The sequence below is a fragment of the Misgurnus anguillicaudatus genome, chromosome 11, assembly GCF_027580225.2.
Source record: "Misgurnus anguillicaudatus chromosome 11, ASM2758022v2, whole genome shotgun sequence".
Classification (NCBI taxonomy): Eukaryota; Metazoa; Chordata; class Actinopteri; order Cypriniformes; family Cobitidae; genus Misgurnus; species Misgurnus anguillicaudatus.
This window is the reverse complement of record NC_073347.2, coordinates 31,184,972-31,210,541: the sequence shown is the minus strand read 5'-3', so window position 1 is coordinate 31,210,541 and position 25,570 is coordinate 31,184,972. Positions and strand designations below refer to the sequence as shown.

The following is a 25,570-nucleotide window of genomic DNA, read 5'->3' as shown; positions in this document are numbered from 1 at the left end:
TTTCCCAACCCAAACCTCACATTCACCTGGCTGTCACCTCCGTTCTTGGCGAACCGTTAATATAAACAACCGCTCCAAATCTAAGCTGATGTCACTCTCGACACCCGTTTCATCAAAACATGATTCGGTTCACAGACAAAAATGAAAGCAAGGCCATGTAAAATGTGCTCAACTACACAGAGACAGTCGCTTTACCAATGAGCCCTGAACTCAGGCTCTCTTCTGACCTGGCTTTCGGTGGGTTTGTCTGGTGGATCCTTGTGAATGGCTATCTGGTAGAGTTTGTACACTTGGTAAGAAGCCTCGAATGAAGCTTTGAACTGCGGACTGGGTGGATTGGAGCGCACTAGCCTTACCTTCAACATGAGGAGGAGAAGACAAGGTTCAAACAGACAAAGTACAGAGTTCTTCCAAGAATTAAGCAAGAAAAACAATAAGTTATTAGCATAATGTTTGAGGAGAATAGCGAGCATGGACCATCATGTGGATTTATATGAATAAGGAAGCACATTTCATAACAGCACATGGATGAATCTCTTGGAAGCTGTCCAAAATAATTTGGCATAAAGATGAAGCCTAGTTTAAAGAACTTTTAAAGATTTTTTTCATGACAAATAAGTATATTTTCCCCTCAAATTTCAGTACTGAAATGCAAAAAAAAAATGTATGGCTGCAACTAACGATTATTTTCATAATCGATTAATTGGACCATTATTCTTCTGATTTATCAGATAAACACCAAAACATTCATTCAATTCGATTTTTTCACTTATTTTAACTAAATAAAACTGTAACTCAGTGTATTTGTGGGTAGAAGTGTACATTAAAAAGTGCAAAAGAAACAAATTGAGTCTTACAATTTTAAATTTTAAACCTTAAACTAAAAAAAATTGTCCCGTTTTTAAATAGTAAAACATCTTAAAATGTCATAATCTAAATAAATAAAGAAAACAAAATGCTGGAAAGTCAACTAATGATTATTTTCATAATCAATTAATCGAACAATTATTTTTCAATGAATCGATTAATCGGATAAACACCAAAACATCTATTCAATACGTCAATTCGTTTTTTTCACTCATTATAACTACATAAAATCATAAATTGGGTATTTGTGTTTAGAACTTTACCGTAAAAAGTTCAAAGTCAAAACTGAGTTTTTCTAATCATAAATTTTATGCCTTAAATAAAAATGTTTGTACTTTTGTGTCTTTAAATTTCATAGTATAAATAAACAAAACAAAGTATAAAAGTTGTAATCTTTAGGGATGTGGAAGTGAGGATTTTCCCTACCAATTAATAAACTTATTTTGATCATTAACTATACCTAAACATGTATCCCTTTTTTAAGTTATATTTTTGGGCTTTATTTAGACATTGAAGCGGGATCAGCGAAGGGCCTTAGAGACGGAAATCGAACTCTGGTCACCATGAGCACACTGGTGCTATATGTCAGCGCACTGACCACGGGGCTATCGGCGCTGACCATTTTTACCCTGTCTTTGAACAAAAAGTATTATTAACATTATCTAACCAGAGTCGTTATTGGAGAAACATTTCAACGCTGGAGAGAAATGAAGGAACAGAGAGGTGTCAAGACGGATGTGCAGTTCGCAAAAATTCTCCTCAACAGGTAACAGTGATTATTCTTTCTTTGTGGAATAATTATTGTTGTACTGTTATTCAGGTATATCGACGTTGTTCTTGTACTGTAGTTGTAAGGCAGTGACCAGTCTGCTACATGCTAGTTGAAATGGGAGTAGCGTTGACTGATCTAACTCTACGTCTTATGTGTTTATTATCATATCATTTCACATAATGAATCCACTGACGCGACACAGCATATGCCGGTGGTAAACAAACACTCGTGCACGAGTGTTTGAAGGCGTTCCCTAGAAATGAGCTGTGAAGGCAGGAGGCTATTCTTAGGCATGCCCTTATTTAAAAAACTCAGTAACGGTCTTTGGATTCTCAGTCGGCGGAAACATTCTCTTTTGCGCCTTTAATATAGAATAAAAAAATATATAAATAAATATATATATATATACACATCTAAATGTTTCTTAAAGAGACACTTCACCCATTTGCATTAAGCTTTGTATAGTTAGAACCCCAGACATGTTTTTGAATGGTCATGCATAATTTTCTCAGTTGCCGCTGAGACAGGAGAAATACAGATTTCAGTGTTGCACTTCCTTCTTTCAATGATGTAAAAATCATCATTTTGCTTAATTGAAAGAAGGAAACCAATATCTTTGTTGAGGGAGTGAGGCCATGTTTACATTAGAGCATTTGCGTTTTAAAACGGCATTTTAAAATGAAAACGATCCTCGTTTATACCGGACATTTTAAAAAGAATCTTCATCCACACTATACACCACCATTAACACATGAAACATGACCAATCACGTAACTGGGCATGCGCATAAAAGTGTAAAATAACTTATTACTCTAATAATAGCTTACCTTTGCGCATTTATGCAGCCTAGGGGGTGTGCGATATTGACAAAAATTCATACCTGGGTCCTTTGCTGGCAACTATAACAGACACTATTTTTGAACGTATAAAAATGTGTTTAGGAAAGTCTTATACTGTTCCAGCTCCCCCCTACAACATATTAATATGATTAATAGGTTAATTTTTATTTTATAACTAAACAGAAAGGTCTTTATGATTTAAAAAGAAAGCATTCAAGTGAACAGTACTAAACGAACTTGAAGCAAAAATAAATTTCAGCAAATGCAAACTTCAATCAAACATAAGAGGTGAAGTATAGCTTTAGCCTACAGAAATGCTTATTGCATTAAGTGTGCGAGGTCCGTGCACGTCCTCCGCTAGCAACACAGAAATAGCTAAAAGCTAGCGGCTAAACGAGCATTAAATATTAATGACGTTGAGTTTATTGTTTTTATTATTTATATTCACAAAACTTATCAACAAAACATCGATTAAAATTAAGAGACAAATTATATGAAACGAAATTCATTTTAAAGTAGCAAACAAAACTTAAATTAAACTCGAAAATAATGTCTGACCCATTACAATTCTCCCTTCATATTTGCCTTTACAACGCCCTATATGGCGTTAAAAGTTACAGTCTATCTTTCGTAATAAGCTAACTAAATTTAAACAAAACATAAACAAAATTACAACAATTCAAACTCAACAATACTCAAACATAAATATCAAACATACATTATCTATGAGGATGCATGTTAAAACAATCTGATATAGCGTTTATAATAGCTGGTTGGTAGATGTTTACTATTTTTGGCAAAACCTCCGTTGCAAACCTCCATTTACCTGAATAAAAATAATTTTTACTTTGAAAATGATGCGCTGTCACGTTAACATCAGCTGTTCGTTTACATAAGACTCCGTATACGTTCATTTACACTCAGCGCAACGTCTGAGTTCTCAAACTAAAACAGGGTCCTCAGCGTTTGCGAACGAATCAGTTTATGAGGATCGAAAACGGTAGTGTAGATGAAAGGCGTATATAAACGCATTAATGTAAACATAGCCTGAGACTACAAATACCCTTTTTCTCGGTCAAATAGGCACCAAATTCTAAATGTATGTTAAATTTCACCTATACAAATTAACACACTTTCAATAAAGATTAATGGTTTCTACAGGTGAAATGGTTTCTTTACATACATGAATGTGTGTTTGTTTATATATACATTTACACACAAAACACACTTTTATATCATGTTATAAATCACTTTTATTTTGTATGTGATTAATCGCGATTAATCTTTCCCCAGCATGATAATGAAATTGGTGAACTATTTTTATAATTGTTTATTATTGATTTTATCGATTAGTTGTTGCAGCCCAAAAAAAAATTACAGTATTGATATCAAGGTAGCATGTCATGCTGTCTTTAATCGATGTTGTCTGCTGAACACAAATTAAGATTTTTGTGATCAGCAGGAAGCACCATTGACTTCCATAGGAGGAAAGCAAAATACTATGGAAGTCAATGGTGCCCAAAAACAGTTTGGTTACAAAAATTAGATCAAAAGATCTTCCTTTTTTTGCATTGAAACTTAAGGGTGAGTAAAATTACAGTAACAAAAATCACATTTAAAATACAGGGAATAATAGAAAGTTAAGGTAATAAGATTCATAAAATCATTTTTCATGAGATTCACCCACAAACACATTGTAGTTAATCAAACATATAAGCACTTTTACCCACTTGAGTTACTCTATGCCAGAGAATAGTGATGCTCTGTTATACCAAGTTAAGGCAAATTCATACAGACAAGCTCAACTGTGCTTCCTGCAATTTAATTCACCATAACCAATTCAATCTGTATTCCAGCTATTTTGTGCATTCATGTACCCATCAAACCCTGCAGTTTCTTTAGTCGGCCCCTATGCACTCTGATGGTCCGGGCCAGCAACAAAAGCAGGAGACATTTGAAAAGAGAAAGAAGGCAAACCTTTGTACATCATCACATTACAGCATTTGTTTGCTTGGGTGAGATTCAGCACGAGTTATCCAGAAGACTGCAGTTGGTGTTGCAGTCTGCAATCTGTTTATCTGTACACACACACACACAGTTTGACAAAAGGCACCTCGTGGTCCTCCGTGTAATGCAAACTAAAAAGGAGGCAAGAGCGCAGGACTTCCTCCTGTAATGATTAAACACAGACCTGCAGTGATCTGTCTCATCACACTGTCTGCTTACTGTATACTGTTACAAAGGAAACTTCCTGAATTTTCCAGCTACAGTGGAACTGGCTTTGATTATATCACATCAGTAACCGCGGTCAAACAAAGGAAATGATGAAAAACCCCAACCACGATGACCTTAACTTGTTTATGATATACATTTCAAAGAATACTTCTGAATTATGAATAGCAATGAACTCCATTCAACTCATTCTTTTTGCATATGGGTGCAAAGGTCATCGATTTAAAGCAAATTGTGTGGGATCTGATGTTGGACCTGGTCTTGACATCAAGTTAATCTACAAATGTTAATCTACAAACAAAAACATTGAATTAATTTCTCATCACGGAAAAGTTTTCATTGGACGAGAAGAGCACGACCGTTTTTGGTTTTGTTTAATTTGGCCGTCATACTAATGCCCGTCCGAGTTAATGAAGATATTTGTATCGTGTCTTAATCTGCTGGGTTATTCTCTTGGGATGTGAATAATTTTATTAAGTGTGTGAGAAGCGAGAGTGAGCGTAAGACTGTCAAAACAGCTCTGAGATTTCAGATTACACAGGGGCTGAAAAACGTCCCACGAAAGACCTTCCAATATAACACAGAGCTTGTGTGCCTTTACTGCCCCCTGCAGGACATCTGGAGTATTTTAATGACCTAATGCTGGTATTTGTTTACAGGTAACTTACAGTGAGTGTGGTATGCATGATAAAAATATACAGCATGTGTGTCTGGCTGCTTACAGTTTGTGTAAACATCTCATTAGTCTGGGTGTCTCCTTTAGGTCCTTCTCCAAAACCCCAGAAGAGAGACGTCCAGCAATGAACTAAACACTCACACTTCCCAGAGATAAAGTGAGGTCTGGAAGCGTGCGAGATACTGCGCAGGCTAATTTAGACTTGTTCGTTTTCATTACGTGTCGAACAGATAAGTGCTAACAAACAGACTTCAAGGACGGCGCTTAAACCTCTCGACGACGGTTTACATTTCAGAGGAAAGGTCTGTCACGCAGTCATTGCAAATTGCACCGCTGAATAAATAACTGCGCAAATGGTTTGTTGAAAGTTCATAATGAAAACAGGGAGCACTTTTATACATGAGAGGGAATTATTTATGAACCGCTAACCTTGTTCTGATGAGAGTGACATTGCTCTCCACTTAAGATAATTGAATAAAGTACTGCAGTCAATCAAATCAATCCGGCCTACAAGTTAATCGAGGGGGGAATCGGCCCTGCGGCATCTCCGGGGACAATGATGTTTGCCGTACACGATTGCATTTCATACACATTTGCTTAGAAAGCAAAACGCTTGGCCTGTTTACTCATGCTGACCTCACCCAAGCAATCGCAGCCAATGCAGGAGAGGGTTTCTGAAACCATGCCGGCCTGGAATATTTATCCTTAGATGCTATGTGTGACTGTACTGACCTTCCCCTCTCGTGCTTTCGCTGCGATTTGACCTGACAGTCATCACATCCAGATTGTGATCCGAGTTCTTACCTCTAACCGGTGGAGAGGGTCGGTGGGTAAAGACTCGGAGATAAACTCCTCCAGTGATTTGGGCTGAGTAGATGTAGACTCCATCGGGGCGGGATTCAGAGAGGTGGATGCTCCTTCTGACTGCTTCTGTTGCTCTTTTTGAAGTCGACGCTCTTTTCGGATGTCCTTGGCTTTTCTACACGGCGGCCGGTTGGGATCGGCTCCTTTACCTGATGGGACAATGACAGCACATTAAATACTCCAATTAAACTTTGACATTATTAATATGAAAATATGGAAGAATATAATTAATAAATGTATTTGAAACAAAAAATCCATTGCATTAAAACAAAGAAAGATATTTTATGGAATGTTTGTAACCAAACTAATCAGAAGCCCCATTGGCTTCCTTAGAATTCTTTTTTTCTACTATGGATGTCAATGGGGCTTCTGATCGGTTTGGTTACAAACATTCCTCAAAATATCTTTCTTTGTTTTCATCAGAACAAAGACATTTTTGCAAGTTTGTAACAACATGAGGGTGAGTAAATGATGATAACATTTTAATTTGTGGGTGAACTATCCCTTTAACATTGCTTGCATAAGTAGGATGTGAATTTTAATTGAACCCTATCTTTATCTTGCAGCTTGAAAGGTTTCTGGTTCCTATGTGAATGGATGGTGACCACCTCTCCCATACTAACCAGAAAATCCCATACCACAGTGTTTCCCAAACAAGGGGCCGGGGCCCACAGGGGGGCCTCAGCAGATTTCCAAGGGGCCTCAAGATGACTTCAAATTATTAAAAATTGGAAAAAAACAAGCATTAAAATAAGCTAAAACAAGCCAAAATCAAGGTGTTTCTTATTTATTTGGCCATTTTAGAAGCAAATATACATCTGTCTAGTCATACCTAGCTCTAGCAAAAAAATTGGAAAAAATATTGTAAGTTGGGGGCCTTCAAATATTGTTGTGGGCAACTAGAGGGCCTTGAAGTGAAAAAGGTTGGGAACACCATACTTTTCAAAACATCTGAATTTGGGCATTTAGGTTCTAAAGAACAATTAAAAACATTGGGGGTTCAAACTACATGTGGGTGAGTAAACATTGATCAATTGTTTATTTTTGGGTGAACTATCCCTATAATAATTTTTTTATATAAAGAGCTATTACATGCTTATTAGCTTCAAATAAAGTGTGACATCTTGCAACGCATACGGGTGATTCTCACAAAATCCAGTGTCCATTCACAAAATTCATGTCCAGCATCAGAATTTTTAAAAAGCCCTTAAAACCAATTAGTTTTTGCACATATAAGATTAAGATCTGAACTTACTATATAAACCATTAATTTTAGAGGATTTAAAAATATTTCTTATAAAATTATTGAAATTTTTTAGATTATCATTATAAAAAATTATCATTACCGCAACATGATATTACATTAAATATATGCAAACTAATGTTTCGTTAATGAGAACTAGAAAGTTGTCTAGGTACTATGACAAAAAAAATTGCAATTTTATCTGGAGAGAAAAAATAGGCTTGTTCGACTTCATGTGGCACCGCAAGAACCGGCAGCCGGATGATGACAAAGTACCGCGAGAGCGAGACGAAATTAGTCTTCGTATGATTTCTCTAATCATTCTCACGATACTTTGACATCATCCGGCTGTCTGTTCTTGCGGTGCCACATAGTCGAACAAGCCTAATAAGTCTTCGTATGATTTCTCTAATCATTCTCACGATACTTTGACATCATCCGGCTGTCTGTTCTTGCGGTGCCACATAGTCGAACAAGCCTAATAAGAACTGCTTTCCTGGTAGCCATCTTGAGTGTCACAGTCAATTATGTCCCTTCCAACAATTTGTTTTAATGTTAGTTCCTTGAGGGCTTAAACAAAGATTGAAAATTGTTGCGGAGGATGAGAAAATGTTTCTTAGACACATTTATATTCCTAATTATTGTCTCTGCATTTACCAATGATCACCAGTAAATGTTTCTTTACTGTAAATGTTTATAGTATAACATGCACTAAAGCTTTTAATTTTTTAGATTTTTTAATTATAAATATTTCCAGAACCCAAATCCAGTCATGGACACATTGCGGTAATGAAAATTTTCCCCTTAAATGTGGAAAAAACAACAAAATTGGTTTGTATGATGTCATTTGAAATCATGTGCAAAATAGTACATAAAGAGATGTTTGTAACTGTATGCTTCTTATTTTGATAGGATTTACTTTTATTATCAAAATGTTTAATGACACCTCATAAGTCTAATTTTGCGAGAATCACCCATACTCCAAATGTGACCTCTCCATTTAACTCATTTAACACGCGCACTGCAAAAGTCGTGAACACACACATGGAGCAGTGGTCAGCTACCCCTTCAGTGCCCAGGAAGCAATTGGGGTTAACGTGCCTTGCTCAAGGGCACCACAGTCGCAACCTGCCGGTCATGAGACACTTTATTAGATTGTGCCCCTCAGTTGACATTTGTCATTAGTTTCATTTCATGTGAAAAGGGCTTAAAGACAAGGAAAAGTTTTTTGTTCAACTCGCTAATTGTTAAACCCCAGCGCATTAATATTACGCAGCAGCTGAAAATAGTCCCCTTAGTAACTTTCAATAGCAGGGGACTATTTTCGAGCACTGCATAATATCATTGCACCTCCTGCAGCCATGTTACGACAGCAAAGTCCTTGATTATTACGCCAGAATGAGAGTATAGTTCCGAGCCATATCTGCCTAGAAAATTACAACTTTTAATTTTCTGTTGGTCTTAGCACACGATGTAACTACAGAAGAATATCGAAACTTTGGTTATTTTTTAGCGCAATGCTAATGGTCTAATCAGATTCAATGGATTATGCTAAGCTATGCTAAAAGTGCTACCCCTAGACCCGAAGATCAGCTGAATGGATTCCAAAGCTGTAAAAATAAAATATTTAACTCTAGGGGGGGGCTGGAAAATTAGCATATTTTCAAAAAAAGTGCAGTGTCCCTTTAAGGGTGAATGATAACAGAATTGTATTTTTTAGTTTAACTATCCCTTGAAGAATCTGCAGCAGCAAAAATCTAAAATCTTACAATGTAGAATTTAAATTTGAGGGTCTACTGAAACAAAAAGCATCAATTTACAGATCAACACCAAATCTAAATCTGTTGCTCAGATGTTGTCCAGGAAAGGTTTAATCAATAAATAAAGTTCTTGTTCGGGCAGGAGAGCATCATATTTCGACATGTACATGCTGCTCAATAACCACAGGGGTGTGCGATCTTCACGCGCGTTACGAGTTCAGTTTGCACACAAGTGAGTGGTCTAGTTTGCGCTAGTAAACGCAGGGCTGGATTCTCTGGTTTAGATGGAAGTCATTTTCTCTCCTCTGACATCATGACATCACCACGACTGCAAAACAACACGGCCTCTGTTTGTTCGACTCCCGCTGCTTTTGCAAGGAGGCCGCTCGCGGTTTAAATGAACGTGTGGAGGTGGTTGTTCGTGTGCCCTAAAGGAAACTGGAGGAGGTGGTATTCCCAGACTGAGGGGCGGTCGGGAGAAGAGATTCATTGCATCAGTGACTGTTTCAAGGTTTGCTGCAGAAGCCCTGGCGGCCGGCCATCCATTTACTATTGACTGAGACAGCGAGGATTACGGCGGGATATACGGCGAACTAATGGTTAGTTAATATTTGGATTCACTCTCAAGTCAACGTCCCAGCGGTGTTATAAAGCATTCACTGATCACCTTGACTCACCTCAGTCTGTTTCTCAATCTAAACCTGCTTGTGTAATATATACAGTCTTTTGGTAATGTCTGAACATGATTGAAACGCTCTTCAACCAGCCTCCAAAACCAGAAATGTTTTATAATAGTCAACTATGCACTACGGCTTTTAGTGTAAAAGCAAACCATCGGCCAAGCTCAGTTTAAGCATATACACACCCTGTCTGTGGCTTGTTTAAAAAATCTGTGCCAACTGAACAGTGAATAACTTTTTTTTTTTAACTTTGGCAGTACGTTTCTGCCTCTATACAATAAGTCTCTCGCAATCTCCGTCTTTCTGTATCCTCTTCAATCTCCCTGGATTGACGCCAGCTGCTCCGAGTGCTCCCGGCATCCCATGTCAACAGTTTACACACCGACATCCTGTTTGGAGCAATAAGGAAAGCTGGGCTATTTCCTGCCTGACGCTGTGCCAGCCACGACCAAGCGTCAGCCCGCCCGCCTGCCATCAACTAGGCCGCCCGAGGGGGAGAGGATACAGCTGAGACATACGAACCTGTCAAGAACCTGTTAGGGTCACAATAGTCTATTTATATTCTGTATTATTAATATTTTAATTCATTCGTATTACTGATGTGCTGGTACTAAAACAGGTTTTAATTTCTTTTTGCAGAACGCAATATAATTTAAGGGTGAAATATGATTGATCTAGCATACATTCCCAAGTTCATGACCCATCGGACCAACTCGATTTTAGATGATTTATGGTGACAAACACAGCAATAATTATTACGCTCACACTTCAGAAAACCGGATCCAAACTGTTATTTAAAGCTACACAGAGCGTCACCAAGCGTAAATCTGAACCGGATTTCCAACACATCATTTTAACAGCGTATTTATTCTCTTTTCAAATAAATCTGGCCCTTTACAAGCCTCGCATGAGACCTCTTTCAGCAGAGCCCAGCGCCGTTCTGTGACTTCCTCGTACAAAGAGCGAGACTCATTGAGACAATTAGCTCTTTCTTAACATCCATTCTTCCCTCTTTTCCTGTTAATACCTCCAGTTGACTTAGCCGAGGGAACGTTTCCGGCAGGGGTTGTAAATACGGAGCGGGGTGATAGAGATGTTGAATGGCTTCCCTCCAAACCAGAGTAAACACGAGAAAGAAGAGCCAGAGCAGATGCTAAGCCAGATCCCGGACAAAGACGACCTGCGTTGTGTTCCTCTCCCTGCCGTACTGAGTTCGGACCGGATCCGATCTGGCACGGGACTGTTCGCAATTTGTACACAAGCAGTCTGGCCTTATTTGCAGATGTCAACCTTCTAATAGATCTGTATGCTTATAATGAGATGGGCACGTAGCTCAATGGGTAGAGGATGGAGCAAGCAATGCCTGTTTGGATTTCACATGCGGATCAAATGTGTTGTCATATGCATAAGTGATAATGTATCATATTAATTAACAAATATATATATGGGATGCACCCATACTGAACCAATACAAATATTGTTGCCGATACCGATATTTGATTTCTTAGAATGACCGATACAGAAAGATACCGATAGTTTTACTCCTTGGAAAACCCAGACAACTTCCGGCAAATTTAGATTTGCTCTGCAAGTAGACTGGCAAAGAGGTCATTCAAGCCCATTTCTAATCCGTGGAAATCGCGGCACCAATCAGAAACGTTGGAGCGAGCTTTACACGATGATGACATCGCAGCGACGGGGAAGCAGATTTACAAAGATGGATGCCACCGTGAAACATTACTCATTGAATCAGCTATTGCGGCTGTTTTAAGGGATTTAAACTTTTCCTTTTCGTTAAAACCCGAGCAAAGACAACACTCGAAGCCTTCATATCTAAAAAAGATGTTATCGCTGTCTTACCGACTGGATTCGGCAAAAGTCTGATATAGCTCTGCATATGTCATCTCCTTCATCGCACTGATTGGTTTTAAGTCTATCCAATTGTGCCCAGAGGCATTTGAGCGACGTCCGTTGGTGACGCCCCTTTGGAAATTATTTGTCTATGAATCTTTGCCAGACCACAACTCAGTTACAATTTAGAACGGTCTGGTTTTAACCAGGCTATGTTTGATCTGCAGTATAATTCATTTTTTTGCAGAAATTCTTGAATTTAAAGAGTCTTACCCACATACTTTGGAGTAAATTGATATAAATGGTCTTATTTTACAGAAACGTTGTGCTCGACGACACAATATATTAACATATTTAAGAAAATATTAGAAACAACACTTTTTATCTGCCGATACCGATTATATGCTGATATATCGATGCATCTCTATAATAAATATAATTAGATTGTGCTGCTAATGCAATGCTGTACAAAGGTCATGGGTTTGAAATCTACACTGGCGTACCCCCATATAAAAGAAAAGCCTTTGAAGGGGGAGGGATATTGGCACCTCAAAAGTACATAATGGTACCAAAAGTAGTTTTGGACTGGACGGCAGGTCCCAGAGTTAAAGGGTTAATATGTCATGAAATCTTGCCAGGATATAATCTCCACATGATCATTGTCTGTTTTTAAACAAACGGCTTTTTATCTGCCGATACCGATTATAGGCTGATATATCTGTGCATCTCTATAATAAATATAATCAGATAGTACAGCGTTGGATTAGCAGCACAAAGGTCATAGATTCGAAATCAACACTCATGTACTCCCTAAAAAAGGACACCTTTGAACATAGAGGGGGGGGGGGTATTGGCACCTCAAAGGTACATAATGGGACCGGACCGCAGGTCCCAGAGTTTTATGCTGCGTTCACACCAGCCACGTTAGAGGCGTCAAACGCGAGTGATTTCAATGTTAAGTCAATGTGAAGACGCGTTGACACGCGTCTGGAGGTCTCGTGGCGCGAATGAGGTGTTTAGTGCAGGAGATGCGATTCCACCTCATTCGCGTGTCTAGTTTGGGCGAATGGCGCAAATTGAGCGTTGCCAAGGCAAACTCGCGAGTTCAAAAATTTGAACTTTGGCGGAAAAACGCACCGCATTAACCAATCAGGAGCTTGCTCTAGTAGTGACGTGATTACAGGAAGCGACCAGAGTCGTAGAAGCCCCTTCCATGACGCGAATTTCCTTGTGAATGTCTCGATGACTAGAATTTCACGCCAGTATGAAGCGAGTAAACTCAAAATGTTCAAGCGGACGCGGTAGAAGCAAATTTGACGCCTCTAATGTGGCTGGTGTGAACCCATGGTAAGAGTTAATATGTTATGAAATCTTGCCAGGACAAAATCTGCCCTGATCATTGTCTGTTTTTAAACAATCGGCTGATGTCCGATAGTTGGAAAAAAAGATTTTATCTGCCGATACAGATTATAGGCCGATATATCGGGACATCTCTAAAATAAATATAATCAGATCAGCAGTGAAAGTACGGACAAAAAATAAATAAAGGGACAAGAAAAGATCTTTTTTTTTTAGATTTTCTGAGGTGTTGTTATAATGTGAGGTTGCACTTGGTTAGAGTGCTTTTAACCAATACATTTCAGTAATTTACGGTACACACATATTAGTAATATTCATAAACCTCATTTTCTAAAGCACAATCGGCTGATTTAGCAGATTTTTGCTTGTTTTAAGCACACTTACGTTTTATATTTTTTTGTTTAAAAACTAGACTTACTTTCTTAGGTTATTTTGCGCATTAAGAAAAGTCATCTTTATTTAAAGGTAGATATTGGTACCAACAGTAAACAAGAATTTTTTTTAGATGTCAAATAAATCTTTAGTGTCTCCAGAGTACATATATAAAGTTTTAGCTCAAAACACCCCACAGACAATTTATTATAACATGTTAAAATTGCCACTTTGTAGGTGTGAGCAAAATTGTGCCATTTTTGGGTGTGTCCTTTTAAATGCAAATGAGCTGATCTCTGCACTAAATGGCATTGCCGTGGTTGGATAGTGCAGATTAAGGGAAGATTTTATCCCCTTCTGACATCACGTGGGAAGCCAAATATCAATGACCTATTTTTTCACATGCTTGCAGAGAATGGTTTACCAAAACTAAATTACTGGGTTGATCTTTTTCATATTTTCTAAGGGACCCAATTATATCACTTAAACATGAAAAGTCAGATTTTCATGATATGTCTCCTTTAAAATCTTTTAAAGGGTACCATACTACCGTCCTAGTGACAGCTTGTGTACCTTTATTTCTGACAGTGCAGGAAACACACATGATATAATGTATAAATTGAATGCACCAAGTTACTTTGGGGGGCTGTGTCTACCAAATTCATAAATAAAATGTAAATATCAGGTTTACTGAGGTCATACAGAGCATTGATATTAAACAGTATTCTTCAGAGCGCTGTCCGTCGTGTGCGATAGGGAGATAAACTTTGACATATCCGCTCCTGCAGAAGACACAGTCTCCCTCTCCAGTAGTTAACAGTTCATAAAACGTCTACGACTGGCTTTCCTCAAGGAGCCACAAACTCATATATGCTGTTACACACCCAACAAACTCTCTAAAGTACACGCAGCGAAACTTTAGCACATTCCTTCCAACAGAGGTATAAGACTCCACCACACACAAAAACACACACACGGGTTCCCTGAGGGGACAGCGTAATCTATATTTGCTGTTTGGGGCCGAGTCAGGGCAGGGTGAATTAGAGCTGGCACGCTCCTTTATGAGAGGAAACATGTGGAAAGAAGAACAGTGGGGCGTGGAGAAGAGAAACACTTTTACTATCTGGACCAGCCTTTACTGGCAACCTCATTTCCCTAAAAACACACAGCGCAGAGAAACGTTAAGGTACTTTAAGCAATGGAACAGCAATAGCAATAAAGACATCAAAAAACTCATCCTGAAACATCACACTCATGATTCCTTGTGTAGCCATGCAAACTATCCCATGATGTTAATGCTGTAAATGTAAAAACAGTTTGCCAACAAACTGGCAAAAATTTTGTTTCATCTAACAGAAATGTGCACTGAACACATTTTTCTGTTTAAAAATGTGTTTTGTGAAATATCAGTCATTTAGATTGGCCTGTGTCAAAGCTAACTGCAGACATAAGTCACGCATATGGATGGTCATAAAGCAAGCTGCGATAAATTCGTTTCCATGTGGTTTCTGTTTGGAGATGGCAAAAATAAGGGCTAGGGGTTCTCCTCGTTTTGGAAGCCTTTATAAATCCTTCCTGTTTCCGGAACGTTCGGTGCCGAGGCCTGGTAGGTGAACTTTGAATTTGTCTGTAATTTATACTTAGTTTTGCATCGTGTGCACAGTTTCAAGGGAATTATCATGTTTTGTCTTAAAGCACTCATCTTGTAAAGGTAAACAATAAAAAAAAACATTTTAAAAACTTTTTTATGCAGATTTGAGTAAGAAAGATCATCTTGCATGATGTCAATGGAACAGGAAAGCCGACGTTTATTTCTGGATAAATGCTGCCCTCTACTGTTCAGTGTTGGCAATAAATTCAGCCCACATTTGTGCTATTAATAGTTTCCAAGAGAGGGCAAGAGAGCACCATATACCATTGTTCACAGGTTAAGAAGTTCGTAATTTCTTTAGTTTAGCCTAAATACTGAATAGTTGTTGTGCCATAAAATGTACTAACCAATCAGGAGACAAGCCTGGGCTATGCTTCTAAAGGAGGGCAAAAACCCATAAAAGAGGAATTTGTCAAATTTGGGCCTCTGACCCCAGTGAGGGGAAACAATGGCAGCTATCAATATATGCTCGTATTTACAGTCACCACTTCATCACGTAACATAAATCATATATTTGCATAATTTCCTTACCTGGATTGTTGTCGCATACTGAGGCAACCAACTACAGTGATTAGTTACACTCAAGGCCGCCTTAGAGAAATATTCCATTTTCTTAAAAGAAAAATCCAGATAATTTACTCACCACCATGTCATCCAAAATGTTGATGTCTTTCTTTGTTCAATCGAGAGGAAATAATGTTTTTTGAGGAAAACATTGCAGGATTTTTCTCATTTTAATGGACTTTAATGGACACTAACAAGTAATACTTAACTCAACACTTAACAGTTTTTTTCAAGTTTCAAAGGACTATAAACAATCCCAAACGAGGCATAAGGGTCTTATCTAGCAAAAGAATTGTCATTTTTGACAAGAAAAATAACAAATATACACTTTTAAAGCACAACTTCTCGTCTAGATCCGGTCCAGCGCGAACTAACGTAAATGCGTAGTGACGTAGGGAGGTCTCGTGTTACATATATAAAACGCACATTTGCGGTTCATTGTAAACAATAAACTGACACAAAGACATTAATTAGTATCAATTGACATTAGGGCTGGGACAACGCGTCGACGTAATCGACGACGTCGACGCAAAATATGCGCGTCGTTTCGTCAGACCCAAAAAGGCGGCGCCGTAGAATACGTCAGACCCAAAAAGGCGGCGCCGTAGAATAGTAGCAACGCGAGTGGCTTCAGTCCAAGCCGGTTTCACACAGCAAGTGTGAGCAGTACGTGCGCGTGTTTTTTTCAGCGCCCATGTTAACAAGCATGCACCCCGCCGCATGAGCAGCGCGAGCTCGCGGCTCTGTAGCAACAGTGCTGCAATCTTTTCTGCGTCGGTTCTGCTGCGCTGCTCATGCTCAATTAAAGTGAAAGTGCTTTGTTTATGCGAAAAAGTGTCATTTTACCTTAAAATCATGAATGTGAAGTGTCTTTTAAACAGTCATGACTTTGAGCAATTTAACAGAAAGCAATGAAATATGTCACTGTTGCCAGAAGACTGCGCTTTCATTCACTCTCTGTACAGCAGTAAATGAGTCCTAGTCTATCTTAACAAACTTAAGAGAAAGAGATTTAATAATATATGTGCTTCTTAAGTCTATAATTGTGTTTATATCTGTCATTAGAACAGCACGAAAACAATGTGGATTAAACAAATCAAGTTATAAAAGTTACACTGACCATCAAAAGGCACATTGAAGAGGTTTTGCTCATAAATGAATGTAAAATAAAGTAATTTGAACTTGAGATTTTTATACTGTTACTAAACTGCACAGTATGGGCTGCAAACGCTTTATTGAATGCTACCTCTGACTAAGAATGTATTATTTTGCACTTTTTTTATTTTGAAATTTTAAGAGCAATAAACATGTATTGAAATGTTTACATTCAGATATGTAAATCAACATGTATAAATTGCTATTAGTTAATTAATGGGGAGATAATCGAAAATCGAATCAAATCGAAGTCGAATCGGACTGATAAAATGAATCGTTAGATTAATCGATGCATCGAAAAAATAATCGCTAGATTAATCGTTTAAAAAATAATCGTTTATCCCAGCCCTAATTGACATACAACAACGTAGGAACGGTCCTCTTTCAACACACTTGTAAACACTGGGGCGGAGTTTCGCGTTCGTCTTCTGTGACCTCTTGACGTCATGACGTATTGCGTGGGGTCACGCTGGCGCATCACGACCAGATCTAGACAAGAAGTTGTGCTTTAAAAGTGTATATTTGTAATTTTTCTTGTCAAACATGACAATCGTTTTGCTAGATAAGACCCTTATGCCTCATTTGGGATTGTTTATAGTCCTTTGAAAAAAACTGTTACGTGTTGAGTTAAGTGTTAATTGTTGGTGTCTATTAAAGTCCATTAAAATGAGAAAAATCCTGCAATGTTTCCCTTAAAAAACATAATTTCTTCTCGACTGAACAAAGACAGACATCAACATTTTGGATGACATGGTGGTGAGTAAATTATCTGGATTTTTCTTTTAAGAAAATGGACTATTCCTTTAATGCACGGGCTTACCTGGGCTGAAGCTCAAGTTCAAGGGCCTCCCAAGTTTGCATTCATGATGAGCTGAAAATGTCATATTGTTTTGTAACTTGTCAGGTTTTCTGTCAATCACTCTAATTGCACGTTACATGGCTGCTGATTGGTCCTTGGTAACTTACCGTGAAAAAAAATGTCAGACATAACAGATTTTTCTATTCCGCGTAATGTAATTAAGTGCGCGTTGTCAACTTGACATTCCTGCACGTTAGACTGAGTGTGACAGAGAAACGGGAAATAATCCAACAACAAATGAAAGAGTCATTTCTGAAATTTCATAATAAGCTTGTTCGCTCTCTCTCGGTGCTCGTGCAGCTGAGTCTCTGGCATGCAGAAGTCTCTCCAAACGTGCGCAAGAAACTGTGCCGCTAAATTAAGAAAGGAGTTCCCGCACATAATGCTGTTAGTTGTTATAAAGTTTAAGTTTACTTGCATTTATATCAGTGACGCGTACGCAGCTGGAGCGATGTAGTTTGACGCGACGTTAGCTCACAGTACACATCTGTTGGTTTAGAAAGACGAGAAATAGACGCAACGGTAAAGTCTAAGAAAGTAAAGAACGACAAGACCATCTCAAATGATCATCCCCTGATAGCACCATTATAATCTCATTATCTAAAGATCTTATATACAGGTATGTTCCCTGTCTGTTTTGTGCATATTCATACTTGGTTGTTTTACATGCTTATGTATGCATAAATACTAAATACAATGCATACTATATCTTCAATAGCCTACAAAATAAATTACTGATTAAAAAACAAGATTCTGTCTATAAAGACTTATCTTTTGTTATCATTAATGCATTTTCACTTTAAAACTAACTTTAACTTGTTATATTTTTAAAACTGTGGTGAGCATTTAGTTAGTGAGTGGCAAATTTCTGCAAATTTGTATATTCCAAAAACTATATAAACGTAAAGCTTATAAACATATAAACTTTCACACATTTTGGTTTTAATATCACCACAAGTTGCTCTGTGTGGTTGTTAAATAAAGTGTCTTGTGTTTATGCTCAAGTGGACTCAGTGATATGTTAATAACAATATTATGGTGTTTTCTGGCTCAAAGAGGGTAAACTCACTGTTCTATGTCTCGAAAGAAACTAATGCATTTTGTGATGTAGATTACCTAGATATTACACTTAAAAAAATAAAAAAATGAGACTATAAATCGAGGGGAAGGGGGCCTACAAAACCTCTTAGCCCCGGGGCCTCACATTAGGTTAAGGCGGCCCTGGTTACACTGCTAAAGTTAGCTAAAGAATGTAAATTACATAAAATGTGAAAAGACTAAAAAATTAATTGTTTGCAAATCCTTTTGCACCTTTATTAGATCATTTGTTGTACTAAAAGTATTAAACTTTGTGTTCATATCTTGCGTTCATATCGTGCTCTTCCGCCATACCATATAGTATTTTTGTCTGCTTAAAAAAATCGCCACTTTTTATTTTGTGCCACCATACTTACTCGTGTAACTACTCATGTAACACTCTTTAAATAGGGAAACCATGAAAGTGTTTGGTGGCTTCTAAATTCATCCCTGTTTGGATCCTAATGAATAAATGGGGCTAAGCTAAATGCTAACACATTTATAATAAAATATTTTAAAAAGTGGTGTTTTCCTTTAACTAAGCTTTATCATAAACCCAAAACTGCACAAAACGTAATTTGCATAAGTTTTTTCTATCTATTCAATCCATAAAGTATTATTTCTAAACAAACCTGATTTGGGCGCGACATGTGAGGGTTTCTCCGATGGGGTCGGTGTCGAATCTTTTCTGGGTGTTGATGGAGAGGCTGATTTGGTGTCTGGGTCAGGGTTGCTGCTGATGTCCTTTACATCAGTGTGGTCTATTTTCAGAGGGTCTTGAGGAGGTGGTCTTACCCCTTCTTCGTGCACAGAGTCCATGGGCTCCCCTGAAAAGCACACATGTAGTATATTAAGCATGACTGTCATTGGAAACATAATACATTTTATGCCATCTCTTACTATAATATGTAAAAAAAAAAAGGCGACTAGTGATGGCGCAGTGGATAAGACACACGCCTTTGGTGTGAGAGACCTGGGTTCGAATCCGAGTGACACACCATTGTGTCCCTTAGCAAGACACGTAACCCCTAGTTGCTCCAAAGGCGTGCGACCTCTGACATACATAGCAATTGTAAGTCGTTTTGGATAAAAGCTTCAGCTAAATTAATAAATTTAAATGTAAGTGCACAGATCCTCCACACCTGCCAAAAACGACTGGGTTTTTCCTGCAGCTATAGCCACTGTCCTCTGAAACATGGAGGAGAGAGGCTTTAGGTGACCTTTGATGTCTTCTAAAACACCTGGGATGACATCAAACTAGATTAGACCAGACAGACAGATAGACAGAGGCTATAACTGTAGAAAATACTGACACAGTGGCTTGGCATAAATGTTCAAATCATTAATCATTAGCTTCATTTATTAATGGTGGACATGTTACTGTCTCAAAACATCCGGAAGGAAAAGCATTTTCGGTATCATCCAATAAAAATGATCTTAATAGGAGAACAATGTGATGTGATGATCTGCTAGTTATCCAGTAAGAGACCATCACCTTCATTGCCCCCATCATGCTGTTCCTCTGGCATCTCTCCTTTGGAAAGGAATTTGTTCATTCTCTTCAAGGTCTTTTTATGAGTTTTCGATGGATGGAAGTTCAAAGCATGGCACCTGCAAAACAGCAAGTACAAATCACATAAAAAAACATAAAACATATATACATACATTAAAATTGCTAAAGATTCCAATTGTTCGCTAGCTTGACTGTTGCTATGCTATACACGTTTACAAAGTTTATTTCAGTAGTCATTCATGTGTAATTATGAGGTTAAAGCAACACTAAAGAGTTTTTGCTCTTTGCTCCCCCTACAGGTTGGAAGCGGAATTGTCCATTTTCCACTGTCGTAAATAATTGCCTACTGCAGCAAAGCTGGCTCTGATTGGATTGTAGGTCTGCCGTAAAGCAAGTTTTTGTAGTTTTCACTCGAACTACAGGACCACGACCTGACGGTTGGAAACTTCTTTAGTGCGGTTTTGGCCGATAGAGGGCTGCAAAGCGAATGTGAAAGTGCCTTTTACCCTGTTTCAAGTGGATCAACGACTGAAACTTTTTTGGAAACGTTATTTTAAGGTAAAAAATACACTTTGGTGTTGCTTTAACACTTTAATCAAACCAGTAAATAAATCAAGCAATATTAAACCAGTTTACCTGATGGTGTACTGTGGGCAGCAGGTCTTATTCATAATAGGCTTGTAAACATATTTGCCACTTCTAAAAAAACAAAAGACAAAAAGGATATACTGTAAGGTTAACCCAATTAAAATTCAAGAAAACTACATTCACAAAGCTTCATTAAAGCATTCCTGTTTCATTTCATTTTATTTATTTATTTAGATGGGACAATGCATATAAATGAACGTACAATAAAAATTGACGTAAATACACCGGATTTAGCACAATGCTAATTTCCATCCGTAGTCCCACACATAAAAAACAAACTCAAATGAAACAAACAACATACACAACAATTTATAAACCTATAACACTAAAAACATTAAAAGTACCTAAACAATGTAAAATACTAATAGTAACACGTTTATATAAAATATGGGAATGTTTATTATAGACATGCTATGCATCTTATTAAATACAAATAAAATTAATCTACCTATCAGTCTAACTTTTTACCCAATGTTTACATTTATAATTATTATTAAGCCATCTTTTAAGCTGCTTCTTAAATGATACAAAAGTAGGACTATTTCTAGGCATACTGTTCCAATCTGTGCAGCCTTTAATAGAGAGGACATTTTGCAAAATGTGGACTTTCTAAAGCAGTGGTTCTCAAACTTTTTCAGTGTGCGGCCCCCCTTTTGTACGGTGCATTACTTCGCAGCCCCCCCCCAAAGAAAATTTACAACAAATTTGTTCTAAAAGGTAACAACTTAATTAAACAAAACGTATTAAATTATACAAAGTAGTGCTGTTGGTTAGTAGCCTTATTTTTTAAGGTTTAATTACACAGAATTCATGATAAATTAATGTATTTTATAAAATGTAATAAAACTGGGGCCCCCTGGCACCACTTCACAGTCCCCTCGAGTAATTGACCTCGCATTAGTCTTACTATTTCTCTTTTTTATTAAGTCCCCCAGGGGTGGTGGGGCCATTCCATTCATTGACCTATAAATAAGACAGCTACGTTTAAAAACTTTAAGATTTTCAAAACTTAAAAATGTATGCTTTTCTTGAATTGAGCAATGGTGAAACATCTGTGGTTTCCTATCAAATACCTTAATTTCTTTTTTATAAAGTTGATCTATGGGTTTTAATGCAGTGACACTGGCAAATTACCAAACTGTGAAGCAATATTCAATATGAGAAAAAAATCATACAGTGGAGATGGGATTTTGCAGCCTCTGTTGTTGGATTTAACGTTTTTGCATTAAAATGTCCATTAAACTACTTGGGCCCTATCTTGCACCCAGCGCAATTGACTCTGTCAGTGACGCATGTATCATTCGTATTTTGCTCCGGCGCACAGCGAGTTTTTCCCTCCCCGGACACACGTCGGCAAACTAGGGGATGAACTTGCGCTCCCTGGGCAGTTCAGCGTAAAAAAGGAGGCGTGTTCCGGCGCAAACCATCCCTGATGCTATTTTGCAGTTTCAAAAAACAATTGTGCCACTGACCAAAAAAAACTAGTCTAAAGTCAGTGGCGCGTTGCGCGTGGTTCATTATGCTATTTTAAGGGCGCATGCTTGACCATAATGTATAGCGTGCACAACGCGCGCACACTTGCTTATCTAATCTACACAGATGCAACAGTTATTTTTGCAAATCATAAATTTTTACAATAAAAAATATTAACACATGAGATAAGGGAAATCATAGCGGTGAGCATTGTGGTGATACTATTTATTTATTGTGTGGCTGCGTTAAAAAATTCTCATGCAAATAACGATGAAAATATTTTCATAAGTTTGTTGTGTGGCTGTGTTACGTTTATTTTATGTAAATAATAATTAAAATGTTTTCATAAGAAACCTTAATGTATATGAACTTGATTTGTAAGTGTACTTTGGGGTTGGACCTTGCTTGCGTTTCTTGGGTCCGATTTCAAAGCCCCCAAACCCTTTCAGCGGTGAGGGTGGGCGCAGCGATGTCCTCTGCTGGCGTCAGGTCATGTGAAGAGGCAGATCCACCTCACGTTACACGGCGTGCCCGATTTATGCTGGAAAGCTTGGGATTCCCCCGTCTCCTGACATCATTGTAGCGATTGGCGCAACGATGGGGATGCCAGCTGATGAGATAATTGTGGCTATTTCCTCTCACGCCCGTTTAACCGACGCTGATTTGGGCGGGTTTCTCCTATCCCCATACAAAACAACTTCTCTGTCTTTGACTGCTCTTACAAGAACGTGGGTCTCTTTGGCTGTGAACCGCCCCTGGCGTGCGCCTGGTAAATCCGTCATAATAATAGCAACCCGCCATGGAACTTGCGCCCTTGCGTTTAAAGGGAATGTTGGATAGCGTTCTGATTGGTTTATTTGACGTTACGTCCAAACCACACCTATGAATAATGAACCTACTTCAGACCAACCCCTTATTGATTTGCGCCTGGCGCAAGAGTTATTTCGCCCGCCGGGAAAATAGCAACAGCGCCCAAGATCCGCCCAAAAAGTCACTTGCGCTTTGCGCTTCGCACTTGCGTTTCAGATCGTTAAAATAGGGCCCCTTGTGTTATATATTTTGTACTTACATTATCCCATATGATTTTAACAGAATGAAAATTTGCAGAGAATTTGGGGGTGATTAAATAAATACAGAATTTTAATATTTGGGTGAACTTTCCCTTTAATGTAAAAAAAAAATAATTTATTTGTTCGACTTGCATGCTGCTCAGACCAATTGGCATACGACATCGTAGTAACACAAGTAACACAAGAGCAATCCAAAAGCAGTACTAACAAGTTGCACGAGATTTCATATGCGACCGATCTGCGCAGCACCAAATGCGGTAGTAGTATTTTATGCGGAAGTAGTATTTTAACGAACAGCATGCCACTTTGTTGTTTCTATCAAGTTACTCTTATGGCATACACAAAATGGTTTTTAAACTATTTCATTCCATTGTCCCATTGGATTGATTTTAATCAACAATAGTGGTACAACTCCCATCATTCCACGCTCCTTCACACAGCATCATAAAGCTGCGACTGTTTTCATACAGCGACCTCTAGTGGGGAAAAATTACATTTTGTGCCATTAATTGTCTCTTTAAAAAACGTACATAGTGTGTCTTGCACTTCTCTCTCTTGTATAGAGAACGTCTGTGAGACAGCTTAATGAATCTTTGTCTTACTTTAAGCTCATTACACTATCTCCTCTTAATGTCAATGTGTTAAAGGCGGAGTCCACGATGTTTGAAAGCCAATGTTGATATTTGAAATCACCCAAACAAACACTACCCTACCCCAATAGAATCTGGACCTTCTGTTGATAGACCCGCCCCACACATACGCAACCCGGCATTTGATTTGATTTGATTGGCTATAAGTGTGTTTTGGTAGTCGGCCCGTCTCCTTTTCCAACGCGTTTTTCAAACATCGTGGACTCCGCCTTTAATGTCAGCTGTTAAGAAAATCTATTAGCATGATTTCAGGTTTGAAGATTGTGTAATAACATTTTGAGTAAATGTGAAATGAAAAATAAATAAAGCTGCATCAGCACCTTCTCCATCCTCTGTCAATGAGATCCTGATAGTCTTGAACTGTCATAGTGTGGGACCACATGCCTAGAGAGAAAACAGATTTTACAACAGTTAAAACAAATATACTACAGTAAATAAGAATATATATTACCCTGCTGAGTTTGTATGTAAACAATTAATACATTTATCAATGTGAAGTGCATGTGAAGTTGGAAACGACCCCTGACACCAAAGCTCTCCGAATGTTTCCCTTGACGTCATGGAGAATTAGACTCCTACATAAAAGCACATAAAGTACAGTACATCTAACTTGATTTTTTTTTTTTACTTACTTGATTTTATTTATGGATAGCCCCTTGAGATGCATCATCTCATTTTATATCTGTGTTTAGGCTTTGAAAATCGTCTTGGTTTTTGGCCGTGAGGTTAAAGGACAAGTTCGGCACTTCACACCCAAAGCCCTGCTTTCAGACTGTTCATGATGAAACAGAACGGTTTTGACGGAAATTTCGACATATGCGGCTGCCCCGAGAATTTTCGGGTTTTGCGTTTCACCTCCCACCTCTACGATGGGTTTATACTGGAACAATCCTTTCTAAAATGCATTAAACTTTCGTTTACAAAGCCGTGAAACTCACCGAGTGGTCAGGGGTATTCACTGATATGCTCACACAAAAATCGCAAGAAAATGCGTTCAATGTCATTTCATTCAAGTGAAATTAGCAAACTAGTTAAATGGAATTTTAGTTTGTTTTAAATAACGAGACAGGCTTGTAAGCAGTGTTGGGCAGCGCGTGTGTGTCAAGTTTAAACCATAGACTGTAAAAAATAGGTTTAAACGCATCGTCCATTTTGGGAGATGAGGGCATGAAGGGTATTTCATATGCATTGAGAGACACAAGCTGCGCGCGTGGGTCAAGTTTAAACACCTTGTCGAGACTGTTGTGGGAGACGTGTGCGTGAAGTCTTGAAATGCGGATCCAGACGTGAGTAAAACAAGCAGACAAAGGCTGCGCGCGTGCTTTAAATTAAAACCCCATGTAACTTTAGGAGAAGCGCTGTTTTGGTTGATGTGCCTTTCACGGAGACAACACG

General features: G+C 38.2%; 1 protein-coding gene across 5 annotated transcripts in view; it reads right to left on the bottom strand.

Moving 5' to 3' along the window:
• Positions 1–25,570, bottom strand: part of LOC129416752 (arginyl-tRNA--protein transferase 1) — a 123,386-nt gene that overhangs the window by 90,499 nt on the left and 7,317 nt on the right. For 2 of the 5 annotated variants that reach the window (XM_073873528.1, XM_073873526.1), the window contains exons 2-7: positions 24,496–24,559; positions 20,971–21,033; positions 20,317–20,432; positions 19,964–20,062; positions 19,454–19,648; positions 6,191–6,399 (exon numbers count right to left, since the gene is read on the bottom strand). In XM_073873528.1, coding sequence (XP_073729629.1) covers positions 6,191–6,399; positions 19,454–19,648; positions 19,964–20,062; positions 20,317–20,432; positions 20,971–21,033; positions 24,496–24,559 — 746 coding nt within the window. Of the gene's footprint in view, positions 1–227; positions 357–6,190; positions 6,400–19,453; positions 19,649–19,963; positions 20,063–20,316; positions 20,433–20,970; positions 21,034–24,495; positions 24,560–25,570 lie in introns of all 5 variants that reach the window. The other 3 variants (XM_073873527.1, XM_073873530.1, XM_073873529.1) reach the window with 3 other exon arrangements.